Here is a 27,719-nt window from a genome sequence, read left to right on the forward strand (position 1 = left end):
GAGGATTAAATAAGGTGAAGTGCTCAGAACAATGCCCAGGCAACGCCTGCGAGGAACTCAGCAGCTGTTGCTTTTTACCACTTTTCTTTCAAGGTGCAGCCTCGTGCATCTCCGCTGTTGTGTTTTTAGTGGCACGTGGCAGGCTTCTGGGTGCAGCAGGGGTGCAAGGGGTACCCAGCTCAAGGTCCAGGGGGGAGCGTGAGACTGGGTGGGGCCAGGTGGGAGGCGCCACAGGGTCACCTCCTGTCTCTCCTGGGATCCTCACTGGGTTTAGACTTCTCCATCTTTGAAAGTTATCGTCTGCCCTAGGGAAGATGTTAGATGGCCCTGTTCCTCATGCGACCCTGGAGCCCAGGCCGCACATGGAGGGAAGGCCCAGGAGCCTATCTTCGCCTCCTGCTGACAGTGGGTTCCTCAGGGATGCAGAGCAGGCAGGCGGGGGCTACCCTGAGGCTGAGCTAAGCTGTCCTGTGGATGGGATTGTGAGTCCTGTCGAATGTCTTGGGAAGCCGAAGGCAGTGCTGCCTCCTCCATGTTAAAGGCAATGGGTGGGTTGGGGGTGTTGCTGAAGGCAGCGCCTGCTCTCACAGGTCCCATGAATGCCGTGTGTGTGTCCCTGTGGGATACTTGGTCCTATCAACAGGCTGAACCCGCTCCTGTTCCTGGGCGGACCTGGGGACCCTTCCTCAAGCTACACAGCACCCAGAGGAAGCATGGCAGGAGTGGGCTCAAGTTTTATTTGGAATCATTAAAAAAAAAAAAATTCACAGCAGCATATGTGGGGTCAGAAGAACCAGAGGGCGGGCGGGGCCGAGGGAGGGCAGTGAGGTTGGTGCAGCAGCACAGATGGACAGGCCAAGGGTGGCCAGGGACGAGGGCAGGAGCGTGGGCAGCCGCAGGTCACTCAAGGCAGGCGCTCCTTGTGCTAGGAGGGGATGGTGTCAAGGCAGAGGAGCACTCCTCAGGGCGTCCGCGCTGGCCTGTAGCCCTCTAGTCTCCCCCACTCTGGACCTGGGAGAGAGAATGACCTGCACACCCAGCTCCAGGCCCCAGCCCTAACGGGCCACCCTGAGTCAGCTGGGAAAGGTTGTCCCCTGTGCCTCATGCCTGAGGGGTCATCCATAGGGGGACCTCCCACTCAGGTTCAGGGTTAGCCCTGCCCACAATCCCTGTGGGGGCTGCAGAAGGTCTGGTGGGCCCTGGGAGCCCAGGAGGGAAGCAGTGAGTCTGTGGGGGATGGGGTCTCTACGCAGGAACCCCCCCCATGGTACACCCCAGAAGCCCAGCTCCTACCTCCTCGGCCACTTCCTCTTTCTCTTTGGCTGCCTCACCCTCCTGTTGAGGGGCAGATGGCTTCAAGTCCTCCTGTAGGGGACAAAATGGGGCATGAGACCATGCGGAGAATGCAGAGACCCCTAGCTGCCCTGCAACCAGGGCCTTGTCTACCCCGGCCTCAAGGAGGAGCAGAGGCCCCTCGTGGCCTTGTTGTACTTGGAGGGGCTGGAGGTGTTGGGGGTGTGCAGTTCAGATGGTATCTGGGGCTCTGTCTGATGATGCCGAGGCCTTCCAGGGGCACCAAGTACCCTGGAGCCCAGCTTCACCCCTCAAGCTGGTCCCCAGTCTCTGGGAAGCCCCTAGCTGGGCTTCATTGATGAGGAACTTGGGTGGGGAGGGGGGGAGTGGGGGTGAGAGTAGGCAGAGGCCCCTGAAGCCCCAGGTCTGACCCCACCCTCAGTAGCCCTACAAGGAAGGCTGATTGGGGTTCACATAGGGACTCTGAGGCCAGGCAGGCTTGGCATGCAGCTCAGGGCCTTCGAGCTCAAAGTGGTGGGGTATGTCGGCATCAGATCAGGCTTGCTCCAGGTCCACTTCAGTCCCCAGGAGCATGGGTCCCTCTTTGCCTCCTGGACAGGCTCTGGTCTCAGGCTGGTCAGGGCCAGCAGAGGTTACACAATCCTCTCCCACTTCCCATCTTCTTCTATCTCCTGCACTCCATGCTAGCCAGACACTTGCATGAGAGATCATGACAGCTGGGTATGTAGGACCACACTGGTGATTCGCCTGCACTCTGGCCTCAGCACCTGCCTCTGGTGGGGGGTATCCTGTCACCTCTGTGTTGCCCCAGGGCCATCCTGCCCCTTGGCGGAGTGGGGCATAAAAGGGCAGTGCTGTGCTGGCTGGAGTTGGCCAGGCTCTCCAGGGGCAGGGCAGGTGGCCACCTGCTGAGTCCTGCCGCCCTAAGGCTGATCATGAGGCCAAGGGCGTGAGCGGCTAGATAGTCCCTGCTGAGGCCTTTCACAGTTCACTGGGAGATGAGTCGTGACTGGTTTTTGGGTGTCACCAGGAAATGAGTCTCCCTTGAGGTGGCTCCAAGGGCTCACTAGCCCTGCTCCAGGATTCACTAGGAATGCCCGAGCACCCTCACCCCAGCGTCTCTTTTGCTGGGGGTGAGGAGGGAGGGGCCTCCTGGGGCTCTATGTATTCTGCCCAGGACACATGATGATGATCATGATGATGATGATGGTGGTCACCTTCCTCTGCTGGGTGCTCACATAGACCAGGAGAATCGCTTCATGGAGGTCATGACCCTGCCTCATCACACAGTCCAGGGAGACTGACACTCTCACCCCTATCTTGTAGATGAGGACAAGGAGGCCCAAAGAGGTTCCTTCACTTCTCGAGGTCATACAACGAGGAAGGGAAACTAGGAGAGGGAGCAGCTGCCAGCTCTAAGGACATGGAGACCCTGTGCTGGCCCTGGAAGCAGACACCTCGGCATTGCCCCAGAGCCAAGAGGAGTAGGGCAGCCCCCACCCTTCCACCCACCCACTCCCAACACAGAGGTTCTCAGTGCTGGGAGCCTCAGACTCCACCACCTAGGAGGTCTGCAGCAGGTAGGAGAGCTGGACACTGCTCCCCAGCCCACCCCCAGGATGGAATCCTAGCCCAGGCCAGCACCTACACTGCCACAGGGCCTCTCAGAGTACAGGCTGCTCAGGGGATTCCAAGCTCGCATGAACTAGCCATGGGACCCTAGGCACATTAATCTCTCTGGGCCTTAGTTTCCACACCGTCTCATGGGATTTTGTGTCTATTAAATGAACTAATAAGCGTACAATGCATAAAGCAGAGCTTGCTGTGTCTCAGGTGCGGGGACAACTCACCCAGCAGATACCCGTCCCTGGGGAGCGCTCCACTGCTCCTGTGCTGTCTGCTATTGGGCCAGACACACATGTGTACATTCACACACATGTACACCCACACATTCGCACACAAATGCACCCACATGCTCACTCAGCACACGTGCACACACACATACACAAAGGCAGCTGCAGAGGGTAGGGTCAGAGCCAGCACTGCTTTCTCACCACCAGGGGACGCTGCTTCCCTGAGGCTCCCAGCAGGAGGCAGCTGCCCCGCCCAGCGCAGGGAGGGAGGCTGGGCCCTGGGGGCGGGGCGAGTGCGACTCAGCCCCCCGCCTGGTGACCACTGCCCGGGAGGCTGTCTGTCACCACGTGGGACCCTGTTTTCACTTATAAAATGTGGTGTCTCCTAAATGCTGACAGCCGTCCAGAAAGAGTGGTTTTGAGCCTCACTTTCCTTGTCTATGAGATGGGCCCCCAAGTCCCCTCGACGGGGTGGTTGTGGGGATTCCAGACCCGAATGCAGGTCCAACAGCAAGCACGGACCCCACCGTGCACGGTGCTGAAACTGAAGCCAGCCCCAGCCCCCCGTAATGTGGAGTGATGCCGCCTCTACCCAGCAGCCTCTCTGGGCCCAGGAGAGGACTGAGAGGGTCTGAGGGCTGGGGCTCACCTTGCGCACCACCCCGGAGGTGACCGCGATGTTCTCCGCCTCCTCCACGGTCTTGGCGGCCACAGTGTTGACACTGCTCACCACAGCCTCGCTCACGGCGTTGGCCTGCTCCTTGGTCTTCTCGGCCACTGCGGGAGGACACTGACTGGCCTCCGCCCCAGCCCCCAGGCAGGCCTGCTGGAGTCAGGCTCGCAGGCCCTTACTAGGAGCTCAGAGCCCTGGCTCTGCTGGGACCCTCCCCTGCTCCCTCAGACTCCAGGGCACCTCTGCTGCTGGTCGGGGGTAAGGAGACACCCACCCTAGTTTAGCCTCATGATCTGCAAGGGTCTGCAGGGCTTGGGACCCCAGTTGGGGGTAAGGCAGGACTCTAGGTTTGAGCCCAAGCACTAGGATGCAGGAGCCCAAGGGGTCCCAGCCCCCACGTGTCCCCTGGCCCTGAGGCTCCTCACCTGAGGTCACACTGTGTACAACATTCTCCTTGGTCTTGGTTCCTGGGGAGGAAATGGAGCCGTCAGCCCAGACCCCACTCCAGGTGTTGTGGGTGGTCAGGACAAACACAACAGAACAGCTGGACAAGCTGCAGGGTGGGCGGTGGGGGCCGGGGTGGGGCGGGAGTGAGGATGGTGTCTGTGGGCCAGTAGCCCCTTCAGAGGGCCTCTTCCTGCTGTGTCTGGAAGAAGTGGATGGATGGCAAGGGGACAGGACAGAAGGTGGGGGACAAGAGAGAGCAAGCCTGAGGTAGGGACACTGACTAGACCCAGGGTCCAGCCCCTGCCTGGGTGTGGCCGGGCCTCAGAAGCAGCAACAGGACAGGCCGGAGCTGAGTCATTGGTTTGACCTCCCCTTCCTCCTCCGGAGAGCGCCAGGAGAGGATGCTGGGGAGGGAACACTGAGCCTAGGTCTCATCCCCCAGCCCACCCCTTCTCTCTGGGGAGGGTGGGGATCCGTGGCCTGGCTGCAGCCGCTCCTGTGTGGAGAGGGTGGGGGCCGCCTGAGCACAGGCTGCTCATAGCTTCAGGGGCTCCAGGCTCAGGGGAGGCTGGTGTGCTTGGGCATGTCTTTGTGCATGCACAGACAGGTAGCCAGCCCTGTCTGCGGTCTCTGACACCCAGAGGCCCCAAGGAGGCCAGAGACAAACACACATAGGTGTGCACAGGGCATTGTGGGTGCTCCAGGGTCTGGAGACCCCACCTTAATAGCCACGGCCTCACCCCCTCCCAAAATTGCCTCCCTGGGGCTGGGGAGTAAGGTCTGGCAAAGGTAACTGGGCACCTCATTCTCTGGCCACTACACTGTCCCACCCTGCCATGCCCCACTTACCCACATACATGACCCCCTCCTTGGTCTTCTCAGCTGCTTCCGTCACCCCCTGCTTGGTCTTCTCCACTGCACCCACTACGCCCTCCTTGGCAATGGAGAAGCCCTTCTTGAAGACATCCATGGTGGGTGTGCAGGCTTGGGCTGCTGCGGGCAGGACGGAGCTGGATCTCCCTGTGAGCTGCGGGCTGGAGCTGGCTCGAGTGCTGCCGCAGCGGCTGTCCCCGCTGCCTCCTATTGACGCCGATGAAATATTGATGCGGAGGCCAGCTGGAGCCCAGCCAGCCCCGCGTGCAGTGGGGGCAGGGAGGGAAGGAGGGAGGGAAGGAGGCTCGGCCTCACCTTCCTCCAGGATAGGAAGGCAGAGACCAGGCTCCCTGGGCTCCTGCTGGCTCAGCCCAGCTCTCCTGCCCCGTGCCCTCCAGGGGCTGGAGGGGGCTGGCCACCTCCCAACCCCTCCCTGTCCCTCATTCATTTGCTGCCCTGCCCACCCATGGGGGCAGCTCTAGCTGGGTGCTCTTGGCCCCGGGGACGCTGTGTCTAGGCTACAACTGGACAGACCGGCACAGAGAGGGGAGGTGCCTTGGTCAATGTCCCCCAGCATCCCAGTTAGGGGTCAGGGCTCCACATAGGCCTGTCAGGTGAGAGTGGCCAACCTCCCGCGGCCTGGGCTGTGCAGCTACCCACCAGCATCCTGGATGCCGCTAGACCCTGGTTGGAGGATCTGAGGTGGGTGGGGGTGGGGAAATGAAGGACTTCCCCATGTCCCGGCCTCTGGCTGCATGCTGTGTGACCCCAGAATAGTCCCTTCCCTTCTCTGAGCTGAAGGTGCTGAGGAGGCATGAAGTGCCCCCCATTTCCCAGCCAGCAGTATGGCTGGGCAGTAGGTCCCCCGAGATGGACCTGACCACTTCCTGTGGCCCTACCTCGAAGTCCACGCTCTTTTCATGGCTCCCAGGGAGCAGGTTCCCATAAGGATGCGTTTGGTGGGGCCACCCGCTGTGTCTACCACATTCCCAGAGACCCCTGAGCCAAGTCCTCAGGGACAGGAACTGGCTTGTGTGGTTGGCAGCGCCTGTGGGGGCCAGCCAGGGTGGTTGGGGGGCAGGACAAGACCCACCGGGTAGGCCGGCCCAGGCCACTTCCTCTCTTTGTTGTCCTCATATTTTCTTTTCCTCCTGAGATTTAACTTGAAGACAACGTCACTAGCAGTTTCTGGAGCCACTTGCCAAGGCTGAGTGTGAGCTGAGCCTGCCCCGCCGCCAAGATGATCCTGAGCTTGCTGTTCAGCCTTGGGGGCCCCCTGGGCTGGGGGCTGCTGGGGGTATGGGCCCAGGCTCCCAGTACTAGGCTGTCTGATCTGCAGAGCTCCAGGCTACCTGGGATCTGGAGGGCAGAGGCTGAGGACACCGGCAAGGACCCCGTTGGACGGTAAGAGGGCCTGGACCTTGGCAGAGGTCATGGGGTAGGATCTGAGTCCCAGCTCAGCTAGAGCAGAGTCTCTCTAGACCTCACGTCCCATCTGTGAAATGGGCTAATCGAAGCTATCTGCTGGGCCAGCTGTGAGGCTGAACAAGTCTAGCGTGGACTCGGTGTTTCAGGATCCACCTAAGAATGACAGGGAGTTCCCTGTCGGAGCCACGGCAGGGAATGGGGCTTGGGGGGCTGGCAGGGAGGCACAGCTCCTACCATCAATCACCCAGCATGGGGCACTGGGGGACTGTGGCTGAAGCCATTGCCAGCTGGCCTGGCCATGCCTCCTGTTCTTCGAAAGAAATCAATTCTGAAAGCTGACACCCAGCAAGGCTGCCCTCAGATTTTGATCTGAGTTCCCTGGGGACCTGACTCTGAGTGCCCAGCAGTGAGCAGAGAGGGCACCCTGCTCTCCACAGCATAATCCAGGGAGCTCTGCCTCAGTGACCCCAAAAGTGGGCAGGATGGTCTTGCAACTGGACCCAGAACACAGCTTTCCAACATTCTATTTGTACAGGGCCAGGGCTCCTCCTGCTGATGAGGTATTGGGCCTGTAAGTCCCCCCTCATCTCCAACTGCCCCTCAGTCAGAGCAGCAGGTGCTGTTTACGGGGCTAGTCTCAGGGCCAGGCACTTTGCCATGTGTATCTCAGTTCATCCCTCCAACGGCCCCACTTACAGAGGAGGAGCCCGAGGCTCAGAGAGGCTGAGGGGCTTGCCCAAGGTCACACAGCTAAGGAGCAAGATCTGAGTCTGACTCCAGAGCTCATAGTCAACTCTTCGCAGCACTCGGAGCCAGCCCCAACCCCCAGATGCTCCTACCCCCACCCTCCTGCCCCCGCACACCAGACCTGTTTGGCTAAGGGCATCTACATGGATGTAGGGAGTGAGGGGGGGCCAACTTACGCTTCTATGAGGTGTATGAGAGCCGCCATCGCAGAGCGGACCTGCCTGGGAGAGGTCTCATTTGGCTTCTGAGTTGCAGGTTTGTTGGGTCCTTTCCTGAAAATGGATTTGACCAGGGAGGGGCAAGAGGCCCCTTAGTGAGGGGCTGGTGGCAGTGGTGTGGGAAGCAGTGGCTGAGGAGCTGGCCATGGAAAAACCTCATTCCCGCCTGCCACAAACTCTGCTCAGGGCTGGGAAGCGCAGGTGATTCTCAGTGGTGGGGCGGGGAGGGGGTGCGGGGCAGGGGCAGGGTGGATCCAGACACTCCGCTCTGATTTCAGCACCAAGGAAGCTCCATGCCTGAGTCTCAGGCCACCTTCCTCCTTTTGATGAAGGGGAGGATGAGGGGACCCAGTGGACAGGAGGGAGGAGGGGGCTGCTCCTCTTCCTCCCCGGGGTCTTGGTTGTGGGAGACATTGCTCCCTTAGCCCCAAGGAGTGAGGGTCTGGGAACTGCTGTAGGGCAGCCCTGCAGGGGCCCTGCAGTCCTTCTCTGGGGGTTCTCAGAGTGGGAGGGTGCATGTACCTGGCCCAGGAATGCCCAGGTGTCCCAAGCCTGGAAGCCCCCTGCCTGCAAGGCTCTCCTTCCCACATCCAGAAGCTGCAGTCTCCACAGGACAAGCCCATGCTCTCTCAACAAGCCCGGATGGGCTGGTGAGAAAGGAAGGAAACGCTACGGCTTCCTGGGCTGATTGCTTCCCCTGCTCCTGTGACCAGGGAGGTGGAAGCGTACTCCAGTCCCCGTCCCTGCAGCAGGGAAAGGGGAGGCAGATTGGGTTCCGCTAGCAGGGGTGGTGACACCGACACCATCACAAGGAGGCTCGGCTGCCAGAGTCAGGCATTCTGCCCTGCCTTTGCCGCTCACGTGTTTCCAGAGCCCCAGGGCTAGGCCGGGCCCTGGATGTAGGCCCCAATAAGACCCTTTGCAAGGAAAAGCTTGAATAGAACCACTATGTCCTCAGACTTCCCTGCGGTGGAGAAGTGAAGGGGTTAACTGCTTCTTAGGTCGCCAGGGACCCCGAGGGGCCCAGCCCAGGGAGTCAGCAGCCTGAGCTTTAGGACTCTGGGAGGACGAGGCTCTTTCTGTGCCCTGACTCGGGGATGTCTAGAATGTGGGCGCCTCAGACCCAGGATTTGCTGTCCCAGTGGAACTCAGTCTGCGGTAGGGACCGTGCTGAGCCCCAGGCAAGGTGTCCTACCTATCACATTGCTGTGACAGCTCAGAGGGGTGGGGATGCCCCCCAGGGCCACAGACCTCCTAAGTGACAGTGAGAGCCGGGGCCCACCCAGGCATTCTCTATCCTGTCCCCCCAAGAGGGTGGCCGTGTAGGGGACGCTGCTGCCAGCAGGTTGGTTGGCCCCAGTCACCAGCCTCAGGCTTCTCCTGACCCTCACACGAGGAGCCTTGGGATTTTCCCACCTGGGAACTTGTGGCCCAGAGGAGTCCAACATATGGCTAGAGGTCACACAGGAGCAGGGCGGAACACAAGCCACGATGCACCTTTTGCACTTGTTCCTCCCCCATCCTCACCCCCGTGCCCGACCCCTGCCGGGCACAGAGTCCTTGACATCAACAGGGAAGAGCCCCCACTGGCCAGAGCTGAAGATTCCAGAACCACGCTCAGGGGTTCTCGGCTCTGGGCTGGCCCCTGAGAGAGCCTCGGACTTCTCTGCCAAGGCCCTTTTCTGACTCAAGGACAAAACCCTGTGAGTTTCTCCCCTGGAATGGTCAGGTTAATGGCTGGCTTCAGGGCATCAGAAAGCAAGGCTGCTGAGAACACGCCCTCCTTGCCAAGGAAGACTTGAGGGCCCCTAGGAGAGCATTTCCTGGCTGGGGAAGGGAAGGCACTCCACACAATCTGCATAATGGATGCGCCCTCCCCCACCTACAGGCTCCCTCCCTCTTCCCCCCAACACCCGCTCTGCTGTTTGCCGCAGAGGCACAGCTTCTTCGCATTTCAATGACGGGGGAAGTGCCTTGCTCAAGGTCACTGTGGGTTCAGGGAGGAGGAGGAGAGGAAAGCACAGGCCACCCAGCTTCCATTTAAAGCTCCAAAGGAGTCCACATACCCTCCCATCTGGGTGGGGAAGCAGGTTGGGGCAACAGAAGACCAAGAGCAGCTCCAAACCAGGCCAGAGGAGCCCCACATTCACTCTGGGTTGGCCACTGGGAGATGAGGGCACCCAGCAGGACTCCCCAAGGGAGGGCACAAAGATAAAGCCAGCCTGAGATGGAGGGGCAGAGGGAAAAATGGGCGCTTCAGCAAGTTGGGCCGGGGGCATGGGCATCAAGGGCCAGCAAGAAGCTGCCAAGAGCTGGAGGAAGCCAAAGCAAAGGTCAAGAATGTTCCCAGGGTTCTGGGCCAGCAGCCTGTACTGTGCCAAGGGAGGGCCTGCCCAGGGCGGGGAGTGTGGGCAGAGAGAATAGCGACGCTGAAGCCCAGGGTCTGGGCAGGTCAGCGGAGAAAGTTCCTGGGCAGGAAGGGTGGGCGGCATAGTTTCCACTTCCAGGAGCTTGAGGTGGAAAGTCCCGGTCACTCCTAGCAGCCTGGACCAGGCCAGGCGTGCCTGGGGCACAGGCCTTCCAGGCCCTCTGCAGTAGGTCAGAGGTTTGCGAGGAATGGAACTTTGTTTAGAGAGAGTTTCTCAACCCTGGCACTACTGACATTTTGGTCTAGACAATTCCTTGCTGTGGGGTGTGGAGATGTCCTATGCATTGTAGGTATTTGGCAGCATCTTTGGGCCCTGCCCATGAGACGCCCAGTTGTGAGTAGCACCCACCACCCAGTCGTGACAATGCACCTGGGGAAAGTCCCCTCTCCTCCCATTGAGAACCACTGGTCTAAGAGAGATTTTTCCCTAGGACTGAGCCCATATTCCAGGAGTTTCCATGGGGTCCCAGGTGGGTGTCTGTGCAAGCGAACCTGTCACCTGTGGCTCCTGAGCTCTGGGGCCAGCGCCTTCCCAGCCCTCTGTTTCAGTGTTGAGTGAGCATTCCTTCCTTCCATCCTTATGGTGAGGTGACCCCTTTTCACACTGACTGATTCCTTGGAGATGCACCGGCCCCTTCCTGGTCTCTGTTCCCATTGGCTGGCATATCAAATCCTGAGCCAACACCCATCGTTTTCGTCCCTTGGCTTTGGAGTGGGTCTTGATAGTTGTGAGAGAAACTCCCTACTCATTGTTGTCTTCCAAAATGTTCTTTCTTTTTTTCTTTTGAGACAGGGTCTTGCTCCATTGCCCAGGCTCGAGTGCAGTGGTTCACTGTCGGCTCACTGCGACCTCCACCTCCTCGGCTCAAGCAATCCTCCCACCTCAGTCTCCCAAGTAGCTGGGACTAGAGGTGTGCACCACCACGCCCAGCTAATTTTTGTATTTTTTGTAGAGACAGGGTTGTGCCACGTTGCCCAGACTTGTCTGAAACTCCTGGACTCAAGCGATCCACCCGCCTGGGCCTCCCAAAGTGCTGGGATTACAGGCATGAGTCACTGTGCCCGGGTTCCAAAATGTTCTTGATTATTCATCTGCATTGTCTTTTCCTGATGAAAATGATTTTATTTATTTTTTAAAGTTTCATTTTTATTAGTTATACATACTCACAGGCAGGGGAGTGGGCCAAATCCAGCCCCTCACCTGTTTTTGCTAACAAAGTTTTATTCAAGCACAGCCAGGCTGGTTCATTTACATATCGTCAGTGACTGCTTTTGTGGTACAATGGCAGAGTTGAGTAGATGGGACAGAGTTCATGTGGCCTGGAAAGCCTGAAACCATGGCCAGCATCAGGGGCATGTGACCTGTGCAGTCACACACAAGGCCCTGCCCTCTGGAGGGCTCCTCCCTGGGTGTCATCACCTTGAAATTCTTCATACTTTTTAAAGGAGAAGCCCCACGTATTCGTTTTGCACTGGACCTTGCAGATTATGTAGCTGGTCTTGTGTCAAATATTTACTATCTGTACCTTTAGAAAAAAAGTTTGCTGATCTCCTGATTAGGAGTCAACTGGTTCTATAAGGCTTGCTGAGACGGTCAGAAGCCCCAGCTCCCTCTGTTCCCAAAGGCAATGACTTTCAACTTTGCAGGTGATTCTTTCGGATTTACCTCTGTATCACTAAATAACATGCTTGCATTGCTGCTTCTTGGGAGGTAGCATTATCTTTTTTTTTTGAGACGGAGTTTCACTCTTGTTGCCCAGGCTGGAGTGCAATGGCGCGATCTTGGCTCACTGCAACCTCCACCTCCCAGATTCAAGCGATCTTCCTGCCTCAGCCTCCCGAGTAACTGGGATGGAGATAGCATTATCTTTGAGTCAGATCTCATTCCTACCCCAAAGCAAATGCATGTGCATGTATTCATAGGGCCACATGTACTGCTCAGCATTAAGCCTTGAACTAAACTGAAACTTTTTTGCCCCCTTGCACACTTTTTGTTTTCCCTGTAGTAAGAATTTAGAACTTCCAGAGTTCTAAAATTTCATGTGTCTTGCTTTTTTCTTTTGCTTATTCCGTGTCTTTATCACTAACTCAACTCCACACCCTCAGCCAGTTGTCCACATCTGCTCTCTACACTCTCATTTACGCCGGGTGTCAGAGCAGCTGCGTCTTCTTGGAGATGCGGCTCCCAGAGCCTCCAGGTATGTTCCAATGTGGACTGCTGCCCTCATACCACAGCCCATTGTCGTCCTGGGGGTTCCCTTCACCTGGTTTTTATGTTGGAACCTGTTTCCTGATCCCGTGCCTTCTCTTTCTTGATTTTCTCTGTTGTTTTGTTGGAGTGTTTCCTGTGGCACCATGGTTCTACATCCTGGGTGTGCCATGCAATGACCCAGAGAGCCTTAAAATGCTGGTGCTCAGGCCCTAACCTCAGGGGGTCAGGGAGACTATTATTTTTCTTTCTTTTTATTATTATTATTATTATTATTATTATTATTATTTTTGAGATGGAATCTCGCACTGTCACCCAGGCTGGAGTGCAGTGGCACGATCTTGGCTCACCACAATCTGCACCTCCCGGGTTCAAGCAATTCTCCTGCCTCAGCCTCCCAAGTAGCTGGGATTACAGGCGCCCACCACCATGCCCAGCTAAATTTTTGTATTTTTAGTAGAGACAGGGTGTCACTATGTTGGCCAGGCTGGTCTCAAACTCCTGACCTCGTGATCTGCCCGCCTCGGCCTCCCAAAGTTCTGGGATTACAGGCATGAGCCACCGTGCCTGGCCTCTTTTTATTGTTTTTTGTAGAGATGACGTCTCACTATATTGCCCAGGCTGGTCTCAAATTCCTAGTCTCAAGCAGTCCTCCTGCTTTGGCCTCCCAGTGTTGGGATGACTGGCATGAGCCACTGCACCTAGCCCAAGACATTGTTGTTATTATTATTATCATTATTAAGATGGAGTCTTGCTTTATTACCCAGGCTGGAATGCAATGGTGCAATCTCCACTCACTGCAACCTCTGCCTTCCGGGTTCAAGTGATTCTCCTGCCTCAGCCTCCCGAGTAGCTGGGATTACAGGTGTGCACCACCATGCCCAGCTAATTTTTGTATTTTTAGTGGAGACGAGGTTTTGCCATGTTTGCCAGGCTGGAACCCCTGACCTCAAGTCATCCCTCTGCCTTGGCCTCCCAAAGTGCTGGAATTACAGGCATGAGCCACCACACTCGGCCCCAAGACTATTATTTTTAAAGTGCCACACAATGGTTTTGGTTTTGAGTGTTTTGTTTTGTTTTGTTTTGTTTTGTTTTTGAGGTGGGGTCTCACTGTGTTCTCCAGGCTGATCTCGAACTCCAGGCCTCAAGCAGTTCTCCCACCTCAGCCTCTTGAGTAGCTGGGATTACAGGTGCAAGCCACCACATCTGGCTTGCATGATGGTGTTGATGGGCAGGCAATATTTCAAACCACTGCTCCTCAGGCAGTCTCCTGATGAGGGATACGTGGGAGGTAAATGTTCTGAAACCTGGGTCATTTGAAAATATCTTTATTCTCACTCCCACACTGATTCATAGTTAGGCTGGATATAGGATTCTGGGTTATAAATTATGTTTCTTCAGTATTTTGAATGCAATCCTCACTGTGTTCCAGTTTCCAATATTGCTGTTGAGAGGTTCAAAGCCATTCCAGTTACCCATTTTGTATGCGTGTGTTTGTCTTGATTTTCCTCACTGGAAGCGTGTAGAGACCAGCTTTGTTCCCAGAGTCCTAAAATTTCATGATGACATGTTTTGATATAAGTGTATTTTCATCATATTGCAGGTAATTGGTGCTGCTTTGAATCTGGAAATTGAAGTCCTTCACTTCCGGAATATGTTTTTGGTTTGTTGTTGAGACAAGGTCTCACTCTTTTGCTCAGGCTGGAGTCCAGTGGCGCAGTCATAGCTCACTGAAGCCTCAACCTCCCGGGTTCACAGGACCCTTCCACCTCAGCCATCTGAAGAGCTGGGTCTACAGGTGCACACCACCACACCTGGCTAATTTTTCAATTTTTCTGTGGAGATTGAGATCTTGCCATGTTGCTCAGGCTGGTCTCAAACTCCTGAGCTCAAGTGATCCTCCTGCCTCAACTTCCCAAAATACCGAGATTACAGACATGAGCCACCATGCCCAGCCTGATTTTTTTTCATTGATGATTTCCTCCCTCTGTTCTCTCTTTCTGAAATTTGTACTATTTCAGTGTTACATTTGCAAGACTGGTCCTCTATTTTTCTTTTCTCTTTCCAATTTTTCATCTCTCTGTTTGCTCTTTTAGGGAAATTTCTTTAACTTTACCCTCTGACATTTCCATTAAATTTATTTTCATTTCTACTGTTATGTTTTTAATTTCCAAGAGTTCTTTTTTGTTCTTTGAATGTTCACCCTTCCTCTCCCATCCCCCCTCATTTTTTCTTTTTTTTTCATAGCTTCCTGGTCTTGTTTCTTGGGTGCAGTAATTTATTTTATCAACCTGGAAATCTTAGTGCAAAAGTTTGAGTGGTTCTCTTCTACTTATGCAGGCTTGGTTTTTGTCCAAGTTGGTATTTTTCCGTTTGCCCACTTTGACCTCTTTTTTTTTTTTTTTTTTTTTTGGAGATAGGGTCTTGCTCTGCACCCAGGCTGAAGTGTAGTGACATAATCATGGCTCACTGCAGCCTCGAGCTTCTGGTCTCAATCAATCCTCCTACCTCAGCCTCCTGAAGAGCTGGGACTACAGGCATGTGCCACCACACCTGGCTAATTTTTTGTAGGGATGAGGTCTCACTATGTTGCGCAGGCTGGACTCAAACTCCTGGGCTCAAAGGATCCTCTCCCACCTCAGCCTCCCACAGTGCTGGGATTACAGGCATGCGCCACTGTACCTGGCCCTCTTTTGGAATACAATGTTTCTCAGGTAAATCTTGGATGTCTGCTCATTTGAGAAAGACTGAGAAACTGACTGGAAGCTGGGGTGTATGGATACCCTTTTCTGACCCATTTTGTCATAGGATCTTCTGGTTGGCTATTTTTATGGGAGAACCCCTCGTGTCAGCAGCTTTGGGTCTTTTCCTCTCGGGCTGGCTCATTTTCCTGAGAAACTTTTCCAGTCTGCTGCTGAGAGGGCAAAGCAGGCTAGGGACTCAGCACTCAAAATATGGTCACTCAGCTGGGCACGGTGGCTCATGCCTGTAATCCCAGCACTTTGGGACGCCGAGGCAGGTGGATCACGAGGTCAGGAGTTCGAGACCAGCCTGGGCAACGTAGTGAAACCCCGTCTCTACTGAAAATACAAAAAAATTAGCCGGGTGTGGTGGCGGGTGCCTGTAATCCCAGCTACTTGGGAGGCTGAGGCAAAGAGAATCGCTTGAACCTGGGAGGTGGAGGTTGTAGCAAGCTGAGATCGCGCCACTGCACTCCAGCCCAAGCGACAGTGCAAGACTCCGTCTCAAAAACAAGAAAAAAAAAAAAAAAGTCACTCGAATCCCCCACCCTTGCCTTTCCCAGCACTATCCCTGTGTGACAGTGCTTGCCGGCCCCAGGACAAAGTCCAGCTCCAGAGAATAAAATCCCGGCACTGACAGTCACTTTACCACCAAGGCCTCTGAATGCCGCTTTGTAAGAGCTCACAGATGTGGCCACTTCTCCCACGTCCACCATCACTCAGTCGAAACTGCCATTATCTCCCCCTAGACCCTGGACACAGCTGCCAACATCTTGCCCTCCCATCCTCTCTGCACCCAGGAATCAGGGTGGCTCTTCCACGCCACTTCCCTGCTGAAACCCCTCCACGACTTCCCATGCCCTCAGGACATAGGCCAGCTCCTCCGCTGAGGTCTGGCTTCTCCTTTCATCCCAGCCTCCTTCTGCAGCCCCTTCCTCACCCCTATGCACCCCTGTCACATCCGGTGCCTCATCCAACTTTCTGGCTTTAAGACATAGCCCCATTAGCTCCCTCTCCTAAACGTCTCTGCAGATCCTGGCACCTCTCACCCATTCTAAGAGTGCCGCTCTCCCTGGGGACCCTGAAGGGAAAGTCTGTACCTTCACATCCACACCCTGAGCTTGAGCGCAGCACCCAGCACCCAAGAGGTGCTGAGCTGTATTGTGCCACGGAGATCACTGCCACTTGCCACTTTGATGAGCTCTGTTCTGGGACCTGGCTGCCTGGGGAAGGGCTCTCTGACCACTGCCACGGACCCCATGGAGTCAGCCACTGGGTCAGTGAACTGGAGCTCCATCAGCATGAGCGTCCCCCCGCTCCTGGGATCACCACAGTGCATGCTGGTGAAGGGCCAGGATGGAGGGGCTACCTCTCAAGCGTGCAGGACACTGAGTGTGACCTCCAACCACCTTGCATGACCTTGATGTGGTGGCCATCCCAGAGAGGACACTGCTCCACCCAGCTGCTTACCTTTCCTTAGGACAACTGTTTGAAAGTCCCTTTCTAGAATGATCCTAATGGGCATGGCCAGGGAGCTGGTCCCTCACATAAGTAGCAACTGGGCAGGCTGCCAGGGCAGTTGGAATGGGGCAGTGGAGCTGTGTTCACAGAACGCTTGTCAGGAGCCAGGCACCTGCTGTTCCTCTGCCCACTTAAAGGAGGGCATTACCATCGCCATTGTATAGATGGGGAAAGAGAAGCTCCCTAAGCGCCTCACTCGGGGTCACACAGTCAGAAAGCGTGAGGGATTCAAACCCAGGACTCTCCAGCCCCAGCTGCACCTTGGTAGCAGGAGAAACAGCGAGAGCTTTCTGGCTCTGCGGCTAACCTCACCGAAGGGAATCCATGCAGACAGCTGCAGTGCACATGGTGTTTTCCCCACACTCTGGCTGTTAGTTTTGTTGGCTAAAACAGTCATCACCCTGGAGCTGCTTTTCACAGTTCTAGATTTTGGTGGGTTTCTCAGCCTCGCTGTGCTGGCTCGGGGAGGCTTCGGGAAGGGGGTGGAGCAGGTGCCCTCTTTGCAGGTAGGGATCGTGAAACATTTGTTCTGGAGCCCAGGGATGAATAATGCAGAGGGCTCTCTTCACAGGATAATGGATTCCAGAATCCCAGCACTGCTGCGGCAGGAGGTGGGGACTGGCGGCTCTGCACTGGCACCCCCTGTTGACCTGGGCGTGGCTCAGCAGCCTTCTCCTCTTGCTTGTTTTCCAGTAACTGGTGCCCCTACCCGATGTCCAAGCTGGTCACCTTACTAGCTCTTTGCAAAACAGAGAAATTCCTCGTCCACTCACAGCAGCCATGTCCGCAGGGAGCTCCAGACTGCCAGAGAGTCAAAGTCATGTGAGTAGGGGAGGGTGGGCCATTCGCCCAGGCCTGGAGCGAGCCCTCCCTGGAGTCACTGAGTCAGCCCTCCTCCTCCTCCAGGTACCGCATGGCCCACAAGCCAGTGTACCAGGTCAAGCAGAAGGTGCTGACCTCCTTGGCCTGGAGGTGCTGCCCTGGTTACACGGGCCCCAACTGCGAGCACCACGGTAGGGCTCCCTGCTGCCCCCCTCCCCACTTGACCTCTGATCCCCAAAGTCAAGCAGCTCCTCTGACCACTGGGGTTAATATCTAATGCTTTCTTCTGCAGATTCCATGGCAATCCCTGAGCCTGCAGATCCTAGTGACAGCCACCAGGAACCTGGGGATGGACCAGTCAGCTTTGAACCTGGTGTGTTGCTTTCCGGAAGGGGCAGGCAGACAGGCAGGCAGGCTGCTGGGGCCCACGTAGCCAGCTGGCCCTTTCTCCTGTGATACAGCAGTGCCATTTCTTTTTTTTTTTTTTTTTTTTTGAGACGGAGTCTTGCTCTGTCGCCCGGGCTGGAGTGCAGTGGCCGGATCTCAGCTCACTGCAAGCTCCGCCTCCCAGGTTTACGCCATTCTCCTGCCTCAGCCTCCCGTGTAGCCGGGACTACAGGCGCCCGCCACCTCGCCCAGCTAGTTTTTTGTATTTTTTAGTAGAGACAGGGTTTCACCGTGTTAGCCAGGATGGTCTCGATCTCCTGACCTCGTGATCCGCCCGTCTCGGCCTCCCAAAGTGCTGGGATTACAGGCTTGAGCCACCGCGCCCGGCCTAGCAGTGCCATTTCAGGGAAACCTTGCCACCAGAATCAGCAAGGACTCCTCTGTGGCCTGCACCACCTCCCACCTTGAAGGCGAGGCTCACAGGGCCCCCAGCTGCCTGCTGGCCAAGCACACACACCCTTTTCCTTCACCCCATCTTCTGGGAAGTACTGGTTCATCTGACACTTTCCTTGTCCCCTGAACCACACAAACCCTTGTGCCTGGAAAAAGCATTCTCACCCTTCCCCACAGCCCTAACCAGAGCCAGGAAGTCATACTGTCCTTGGTCTTGGAGTCAGCACAGGAAACCCAGCAAAAGACATCATTTGCAGCAGGGCCCTTCAAGGCTGGGCCCAAGATTGAGAAAGCAAATGAGTGTCATTATGTGGTGAAGTATTTATTGACAAGGGCTGCCAGGAATGAAGTTGTGAGGCCATGTGCATGTGCTGAGGAGGGGAGTGGACCATGATTGATTAGTCATGTCTGTTGTGGGTGTAGGAGGCAGGATGAGGGTTCACTTGCTATGCATTTGCCCTCCAGGGGCTTAAGGCTTCTAAGCTCCTGCTCAGAGGACATCAGCAGCTACCTTCCCTGCTCTCAGCCCTCAATGATCCTTCTCTGAACCTCGTGATTGTCCCAGACCTGGTGAGTTAGCCCTTGACATTTATGTCTGCTGTGTATTTAGGCCACCTGGCTGCAGCGATCAGTGAGGTTGAGGTGCAACAGGAACAGCAGGAACACCTTCTGGGAGATCTCCAGAATGATGTTCACCAGGTGGCAGACAGCCTGCCAGGCCTGTGGAAGGCCCTGCCTGGTAACCTCACAGCTGCAATGATGGAAGCAAATCAAACAGGGCACGGTGAGTGGCAGGCTCTAGGGGCTGAGAAAGAGCCTGGTCACATTGAGGGGAGGAGGGGAGGACCCCGCTGGTCCCAGCCTGGGAGGAATGTCTGCTCCTGCAGGGCTTATGTCACACCCCACGTCTGTTGCAGAGTTCCCTGACAGATCCTTGGAGCAGGTGCTGCTACCCCAGGTGGACACCTTCCTACAAGTGCATTTCAGCCCCATCTGGAGGAGCTTTAACCAAAGCCTGCACAGCCTTTCCCAGGCCATAAGAAACCTGTCTCTTAATGTGGAGGCCAACCGCCACGCCATCTCGAGAGTCCAGGACAGTGCCGTGGCCAAGGCTGACTTCCAGGAGCTTGGTGCCAAATTTGAGGCCAAGGTCCAGGAGAATGCTCAGAGAGTGGGTCAGCTGCGGCAGGACGTGGAGGATCGCCTGCAAGCCCAGCACTTTACCCTGCACCGTTCGATCTCAGAGCTCCAGGCTGATGTGGACACCAAATTGAAGAGGCTGCACAAGGCTCAGGAGGCCCCAGGCACCAATGGCAGCCTGGTGTTGGCAACGCCCCAGGCTGGGGCAAGGCCTGAGCCAGACAGCCTGCAGGCCAGGCTGGGCCAGCTGCAGAGGAACCTCTCAGAGCTGCACATGACCACGGCCCGTAGGGAGGAGGAGTTGCAGTACACCCTGGAGGACATGAGGGCCACCCTGACCCGGCACGCGGATGAGATCAAGGAACTGTACTCCGAATCCGACGAGACCTTTGATCAGATTAGCAAGGTGGAGCGGCAGGTGGAGGAGCTGCAGGTGAACCACACGGCGCTCCGTGAGCTGCGCGTGATCCTGATGGAGAAGTCTCTGATCATGGAGGAAAATAAGGAGGAGGTGGAGCGGCAGCTCCTGGAGCTCAACCTCACGCTGCAGCACCTGCAGGGTGGCCATGCCGACCTCATCAAGTACGTGAAGGACTGCAACTGCCAGAAGCTCTACTTAGACCTGGACGTCATCCGGGAAGGCCAGAGGGACGCCACGCGTGCCCTGGAGGAGACCCAGGTGAGCCTGGACGAGCGGCGGCAGCTGGACGGCTCCTCCCTGCAGACCCTGCAGAGCGCCGTGGACGCCGTGTCCCTGGCTGTGGACGCTCACAAAGTGGAGGGCGAGAGGGCGCGAGCGGCCACGGCGCGGCTCCGGAGCCAAGTGCAAGCGCTGGATGGCGAGGTGGGAGCGCTGAAGGCGGCCGCGGCCGAGGCCCGCCATGAGGTGCGCCAGCTGCACAGCGCCTTCGCCGCCCTGCTGGAGGACGCGCTGCGGCACGAGGCGGTGCTGGCCGCGCTCTTCGGGGAGGAGGTGCTGGAGGAGATGTCTGAGGAGGCGCCGGGACCGCTGCCCCTGACCTATGAACAGATCCGCGTGGCCCTGCAGGACGCCGCCAGCGGGCTGCAGGAGCAGGTGCTCGGCTGGGACGAGCTGGCCGCCCGAGTGTCGGCCCTGGAGCAGGCCTCGGAGCCCCCGCGGCCGGCAGAGCACCTGGAGCCCAGCCACGACGCGGGCCGCAAGGAGGCCGCCGCCACCGACCTGGCCGGTCTGGCGCGGGAGCTCCAGCGCCTGAGCAACGATGTCAAGCGTGTCGGGCGGTGCTGCGAGGCCGAGGCTGAGGCCGGGGCCGGTGCTGCCTCCCTCAACGCCTCCCTTGACGGCCTCCACGACGCACTCTTCGCCACCCAGAGCAGCTTGGAGCAGCACCAACGGCTCTTCCACAGCCTCTTTGGGAACTTCCAAGGGCTCATGGAAGCCAACGTCAGCCTGGACCTGGGGAAGCTGCAAACCATGCTGAGCAGGAAAGGGAAGAAGCAGCAGAAAGGCCTAGAAGCTCCCCGGAAGAGGGACAAGAAGGAAGCGGAGCCTTCGGTGGACACGCGCGGCACAGGGCCTGTGCCAGGTGCCTTGGGCGCGGCGCTCTGGGAGACAGGTGAGTTCCTGGACCGGGGAGACTGGACGAGTCTAGGAGGCCAGGGCGGGCTGGCAGCAGCTCTTCTGCCTCCAAGAGGGCCAGGAAGAGAGAGAGCAGCATGGCCATCGGTCACCCCTATTGGGTCCACCTTCCCCTTGGCCCACCTGCTTTTCAGGGGTGTGGGCCTCTCAAGCTACCTGGCTTATGGGGAGACAAGAGAAGTCACAAAAACCACCTGCTAGTGCCATAGCCCGTGAACGGCAGAGCCTGGAGGCCACACGCACACCAGGGCCGTGTACTGCTGCAGAGAGGCGAGCGCCTCCTGCCCTGCCAGGGCAGCCCTCAAGTCCCCGAATCTCAACTCTTCACCTCACCCCCTTCATTCCCATGTGCGTTTAAGCCACTGTATCTAGGTAGAATGTGGATAGGGACTGCGGCCACTTGCAGCCCTACTTAGCTACTGTTTCACTTTCCATGATTTTAGTTTCTTTTTTCTGTTTTTTTGGGTTTTTTGTTTGTTTGTTTATGAGATGGGTCTCACTTTGTTGTCCAGGCTTGAGTACAGTGGTGGGATCATGGCTCACTGCAGCCTCGACCTCCCCAGGCTCAGCTGATCCTCCCACTTCAGCCTCCAGAGTAGCTAGGACTTACAGGCATGTGTCACCATGCCTAGCTAATTTTTGTACTTTTTGTAGAGACGGGGTCTTGCTATGTTGCCCAGGCTGGTCTCAAATTCCTGGGCTCAAGCAATCTGCCCACCTCAGCCTCCTAAAGTGTTAGGATTACAGATGTGAGCCATGTGCCCAGCCTTGATTTCAGTTTCTTGCATCAACCACAATGAGAAAATAGGTGAGTACAGTAAAATAAGATTTTGAGAGAGGGAGAAACCACATTCCTATAACTTTTATTGCAGTATATTGTTATAATTGTTTTATATTTTATTATTGTCATTAATCTCTTAGTGTGCCTAATTTACAAGTTAAACTTTGGCATAGGTATTTACATAGAGGGGAAAAAAGTATATATTGGGTTTAGTACTGTCTGAGATTTCAGGCACCTGCTAACGTCTTGGAACACACCTTAGTGGACTGTACAGGGAAAGCCACGGGCACTGTAAGGAGCTCATTCCCTCTGCAAATACAGTTAACCTGTCTCACCGCTCTGTGCTAGTCCCCTTCCTGGGCTTCACCACAATGACCCATCCCAACAGGTCAATGACACACTCATCAGCACTACCACCTTATTTGAAACTGAGGCACAAACAGAAGTTTCCTGCTTGCACAGCTAGTGAGCAGCAGAGGAGCACTGTCTTTAGGGTGCTCATTCTTCCTCTCCAAAAGGCCCTCCATGGCTGGTCCCTGCAGGGCCCTGGGCCTGGGAGCTGGCTTTGAGGCTGAAGGGATGTGCGACCAAGCTTCCCATCCCCTCCCTGAGTGTGGTCCTGGGAGGGGGACAACTAGGCTCTGTGTCTCAAGTGACTCTCTCTGTCAGAGGCTGGCCTTGGAGCTGTGGCCACACCCCACCCACACACAGGGCTAAGTACAAGGCCACCATCTTAGCCATGGCCATGCGCAGCCTGGCGTGTGGCAAGTCCAAGGCCTTGTTGAAGGTCCCGTCCCAGGCAGCCCCTGCCCCTGCTGACCCTCCCTATGACCCAAGAGGCAATGTGGAGCAGTGGGAAGCACCCAGGCTCTGGCATCACTTGTCTGCTTCTTCCTCAGTAAAATGGCAGAATCCCTACCCATGTCAAAGTTGTGTTATGAAGACTGCTGCGTTTGCCAAATACCTAGCACGAAGCTTACCTCATGTAGGAATGCAGTCAACGTTTTCCCATTTCCCCAGCATTTTCAGGGTCCAGGCTGTGTCCACCTACACTGACACTTCTCTCTTGTTTCCTCTTGTGGTGGTGCAAGGCTTCAATATGCTGATGACTTTCAGAATTTGCCTGATGGTTTGGAAATGTGTTTACCATGATGATATTTATTTCAAAAAAATGTTTTCCTTCAAAATAAATTTCCAGGCTGGGCGCAGTGGCTCATGCCTTTAATCCCAGCAGTTTGGGAGGCTGAGGCGGGTGGATCACCTGAGGTCAGGAGTTTGAGACCAGCCTGGCCAACATGGTGAAATCCCATCTCTGCTAAAAATACAAAATTAGCCGGGTGTGGTGGTGGGCGCCTGTAATCCCAGCTACTCAGGAGGCTGAGACAGGAGAATCACTTGAACCTGGGAGGCAGAGGCCGCAGTTAGCCGAGATTGCGCCACTGCACTCCAGCCTGGGCAAGAAAAGCAAAACTCTGTCTAAAAAAAAAAGAATTAGCCAGGTGTGGTGGCAGGCACCTGTAATCTCAACTACTTGGAAGGCTGAGGCAGGAGAATCGCTTGAACCTGGGAGGCAGAGGTTGCTGTGAGCCAAGATAGCTCCACTGCACTCCAGCCTGGGCGACAGAGTAGGAGTCTGTCTCAAACACAGACACACACCCACACACACCCCAAATTTCCCTTTATTTGTCTGTAGGAAGGCTGTAGGGCTTGAATGTGTGCCCTGCAGGGAAGCACACCCTGAGTTTGCACAGCCCTTCCCGCATCTTAGGGCCTGTCTGGCGAAAGGCTGGGTTAGGGGGGTCTCCTTCTGCGGCGAAACTCCCTGCGCAGGCGCCCGGACGGAACGGCCGGAACAAGGGCCTAGCACCGGTAGAGGGCGCTGCGCGCTGGCCTGCCTTTGGCTAGGCGAGAGACCCACCTGCTGGGTGTTAGGGGAATTGCAGAGGCAGCCGCTGGCCTCTGACTTGGCACAATCTTTTTTTTTTTTTTTTTTTTTTTTTGAGACGGAATTTCACTCTTGTTGCCCAGGCTAGAGTGCAATGGCGCCATCTCGGCTCATCGCAACCTCCGCTTCCCGGGTTCAAGCGATTCTCATGCCTCAGCCTCCAGGGTAGCTGGGATTACAGGTAGGCGTCACCACGCCTGGCTAATTTTGTATTTTTAGTAGAGACGGGGTTTCTCCATGTTGGTCAGGCTGGTCTCGAACTACCGACCTCAGGTGATCCGCCTGCCTTGGCCTCCCAAAGCGCTGAGATTACAGGCGTGAACCACTGCGCCCAGCTGACTTGATACAATCTTAACACAAATGGGAAAGCTATTCTCAACTGTCTAATTCTCAGAAAATCTTCCAGAACTAGAGAAAAGCAACATTTTTTTATTCAAAAGTCTTGCTGAATTGGGAGTCAAAGAGCTGAGGCTCAAGTTCGGGAGCCAAATCAGTAATTGCTCAGCAAACTGCTCCTTTACAGGCTTTGGTTTCATCACCTAAGAAGTGGGGACCTTGTTTTAAACCCCTATAGAGGGAGCAGGTTGAGGAACCCCATGGTAGACATGACCTCATTGGTGCCAAGGCCAGTGTCACAGCCAGGACCCAAGTAGGACTCACCCTTCCTGTGCCGTCTCATGACCCTGTCCCCACCTGCCCAACCATGCTGGCCAGGCAGCACGACTGGCTTCTTCCTGGCTGTTTGTGCACCCTCCACACATGGCAGCTTCCTCTGCCTCTGCCCATGCATGGGCCCAGCACCAGTGTTCTGTCGGTGTTCCTCTCCTAAGGCTGGCCAAAGTGCTCCCTGCAGAGAACCAGAAGTCAAGAGATTCAAGGTCTGCTCCCAGGAGGCTTGGTAATTTACTAGTTGTGTGGTCTGGAGCAACAAGCTTTTTCTTTCTGGGCCTCAGTTTACCCATATGTAATCTCAGGGCTCTGTGCAACATTTTGAAAAACCACATTAAGATGACCACCTCACACCTGTAATCCCAGCACTTTGCGGGGCTGAGGTGGGAGGACCGCTTGAGCCCAGTCTGGGCAACAGAGCAAGACTCTGTCTCTACAAAAAATGAAAAATTAGCCAGGCATGATGGCGCGTGCCTGTAGACCCAGCTACTCAGGAGGCTGAGGTGGGAGGATTGCTTGAGCCCAGGAAGTTGAGGCTGCAGTGAGCCATGATCTCAATGCACTCCAGTCTGGGCAACAAGAGACCATTTATCAACTAAAAAAAAAGACCAGCTTGAAGGGACTTCTCTTCCCTGGCTTCACCTGCTCTTTCCTTCTTTCTCCAAGGTTCTGTCTTCAACATCCAGGAGGAGGATCCAGCCTTCATAGCTCTGCAAATACCTTCCCAGTGTTAGCATTATTATTACCTTGAGGATGGATATTTTCTCCCTTTCCCCTGAGTATCTCAAGATTCCTAGCAGGTAGTGGTCTGGGAGTCAGAGACCCGTGTTCCCGTCCCAGCCTGCCATTTACAAACCATGTAACCTTGGGCAGCCGGTGAAGGATTCAACCTGTTTTGTCAATCGGGAATACTGTCTCTCAAGGAAGGTGGAAGGAAAAGGAATCAAACGAGAAAGTGCTTTGTGGCTGGGCATGGTGGCTCACCTGTAAGCCTAACATTTTGGGAGGCTGAGGCTGGAGGATCACTTGAGCCCAGGAGGTTGAGATCAGCCTGGGCAACATAGTAAGACTCCACCTCTATGAGAAAACAAAAAGGGGGGGGGGGGCTGCAGTGTCATGACCGCCACTGCACTCCAACCTGGGAGACAGAGTGAGACCCTGTCTCAAAAAAAAAAAAAAGAAAAAAGAAAAAGCGTTTTGTTAAAATGTTAATCAGCTGAGACAACAGACTTGCATTTTCCTTCCTCTCAGTTAGTGAAAAACTGAGAATTGGCCATCTAGCTCTGCTCCTGCAATAACACTGCTGTTGGGAATATCTAGGTTATCTAGAAATAGTGACCTATTTCCAGTGCTAATAAGGTGAGGACGGCGGGTCTCAGGGTTTAATTTCCCACCCAATGGCGCAAGGGATGAGTCACTGAGCACTTTCATGTTTCAGGATCTCCTGTGGCCTTCTATGCCAGCTTTTCAGACGGGATGGCTGCCCTGCAGACAGTGAAGTTCAACTCTACGCACATCAACGTTGGCAGCAGCTACTTCCCTGAACATGGCTACTTCCGAGCCCCTGAGCGTGGTGTCTACCTGTTTGCAGTGAGCGTTGAATTTGGCCCAGGGCCAGGCACTGGGCAGCTGGTGTTTGGAGGTCACCATCGGACTCCGGTCTGTACCACTGGGCAGGGGGGTGGAAGCACAGCAACGGTCTTTGCCATGGCTGAGCTGCAGAAGGGTGAACGAGTGTGGTTTGAGTTAACGCAAGGATCAATAACAAAGAGAAGCCTGCCGGGCACTGCATTTGGGGGCTTCCTAATGTTTAAGACCTGAACCCAGCCACGATCTGATCAGACATCATGGACTCGCCCAGCTCTCCCTGGCCTGGGGCTCTGGCCAAGGATGGGCTGGAGGTCATTCAGTTGGTCTGTCTTTTCCCTGGAAACCTTCTGCAAAGACAGTGTGGTATATGTGGCCTCCCTCTAGCTGCACGGGGCTTGGCCGTTTCTCCATGATGAGGACTGGAATGCTTCTCCGGACAGGACATGGTCCTAGGAAGCCTGAACCTTGGCTTGGCATGCCTTCTCAGACAGCCTGGCCTGGGCTCCAACTCTTCGCCACACCCTGTATTCTACAGCTTCTTTGGTGTTTTGCTCCTCCTGTGGTTGGAAACTTCTGTACAACACTTTAAACTTTTTTCTTGCTTCCTCTTCTCTTCTCCCTAATCGTATGATAGAAAGACATTCTTTCCCAGGAAGAATGTTTAAAATGGAGGCAACATTTTGGCCAACACTGGAAAGCACTAGAGGGCAATGGGATTAAACCAACCTGCTTGGTCTCTATTAGTAATGGAGATGACAGTCTGGCCAATCAAGGGAAAGGAAATTAGTATCTTTAGTTTCAGTCATTCCTTGTATGATATGGTTTGGCTGTGTCCCCACCTGAAATATCATCTTGAATTGTAATCCCTATAATCCCCACATGTCAAGGGAGAGATCAGGTGGAGGTAATTGGATCTTGGGGCAGTTCCCCCATGCTGTTCTCGTGATAGTGAGTTCTCATGAGATCTGATGATTTTATAAGTGTTTGGTAGTTCCTCCTGTGTTCATTCTCCTTCCTGCCACCTTGTGAAGAAGGTGCCTTGGTTCCTCTTTGCCATCTGCTGTGATTGTAATAAGTTTCCTGAGGCCTCCCCAGCCTTGAGGAACTGAGTCAATTAAACCTCTTTCCTTTATAAATTACCCAGTCTTGGGCAGTTCTTTACAGCAGTGTGAAAATGGACTAAATTTCATGTCTCTTTCTCCTTGCCTTACATAAAGGCCAAGACATGCCAAACGTGAACTAAAATGTGTAGGGCCTTCACCTTTTCTACTTCCTCCAGTATCTTGGGACCATCGTAATTCTTGTTAGCATCTCTAACCAGGAGGCAGCTGAGGGAGGAGGGAAGGAAGACTGTAAAAAATCCCCCTCAATGATGATCAAATTTGGAATAAAGTGATGCCCTTCAAATCTCTGCCTCATTTACTTCTGGAGGGCAAAAATAATTGGTAGAGTAGGTAGAAAAATATGGGACAATGTGAAACTATGTGGGTAAATGTGACTTTGATTATTCCAGGCCCTGTTATGTAGAATGATTTCAGTTCTACAGTATACAGATACAGTATATTCCTGTAATATGCCAGCATACGGTTTTCAAAAAATTTCAGATCCTAGAGCAAACTGGCCTGAGAAAGCAGTCGCCTGGCTATCAGAAACAAGGGTTTTTTTGATATTAGGTACTCAAAATTTGTTGAATATAGTCTTCTCAGATTGCTGAGGCAGGAGAATTGGTTGAACCTGGGAGGCGAAGGTTGCAGTGAGCTGAAATCGTGCCACTGCACGCCAGCCTGGGAGACGCAGCGAGACTCCATCTCAAACAAACAAACAAACAAAATTCAGATTGAACATGGTAGTGAGTTGCTTGT

The 27,719-nt window shown here is 55.1% G+C and overlaps 2 protein-coding genes across 2 annotated transcripts; one reads left to right on the forward strand and one right to left on the reverse strand.

The window, feature by feature from the left end:
• Nucleotides 1-719: 719 nt before the first annotated feature.
• SNCG (synuclein gamma) lies at nucleotides 720-5,750 on the reverse strand. The gene is made up of 5 exons (XM_007962696.3): nucleotides 5,137-5,750; nucleotides 4,266-4,307; nucleotides 3,817-3,944; nucleotides 1,294-1,365; nucleotides 720-1,011 (listed from the first exon to the last, which is right to left on the reverse strand). Exons 1-5 carry the CDS (start codon nucleotides 5,606-5,608, stop codon nucleotides 991-993), a joined length of 735 nt encoding a protein of 244 aa, XP_007960887.3. The 5' UTR covers nucleotides 5,609-5,750; the 3' UTR covers nucleotides 720-990.
• A 555-nt stretch (nucleotides 5,751-6,305) lies between these two features.
• Nucleotides 6,306-26,996, forward strand: MMRN2 (multimerin 2). Its single transcript, XM_007962694.3, has 7 exons — nucleotides 6,306-6,564; nucleotides 17,146-17,274; nucleotides 17,359-17,465; nucleotides 17,567-17,647; nucleotides 18,725-18,898; nucleotides 19,032-20,849; nucleotides 25,706-26,996. Exons 1-7 carry the CDS (start codon nucleotides 6,401-6,403, stop codon nucleotides 26,086-26,088), a joined length of 2,856 nt encoding a protein of 951 aa, XP_007960885.3. The 5' UTR covers nucleotides 6,306-6,400; the 3' UTR covers nucleotides 26,089-26,996.
• Nucleotides 26,997-27,719: the final 723 nt, after the last annotated feature.

The sequence above is a fragment of the Chlorocebus sabaeus genome, chromosome 9 (genome assembly GCF_047675955.1).
Source record: "Chlorocebus sabaeus isolate Y175 chromosome 9, mChlSab1.0.hap1, whole genome shotgun sequence".
NCBI lineage: Eukaryota > Metazoa > Chordata > Mammalia > Primates > Cercopithecidae > Chlorocebus > Chlorocebus sabaeus.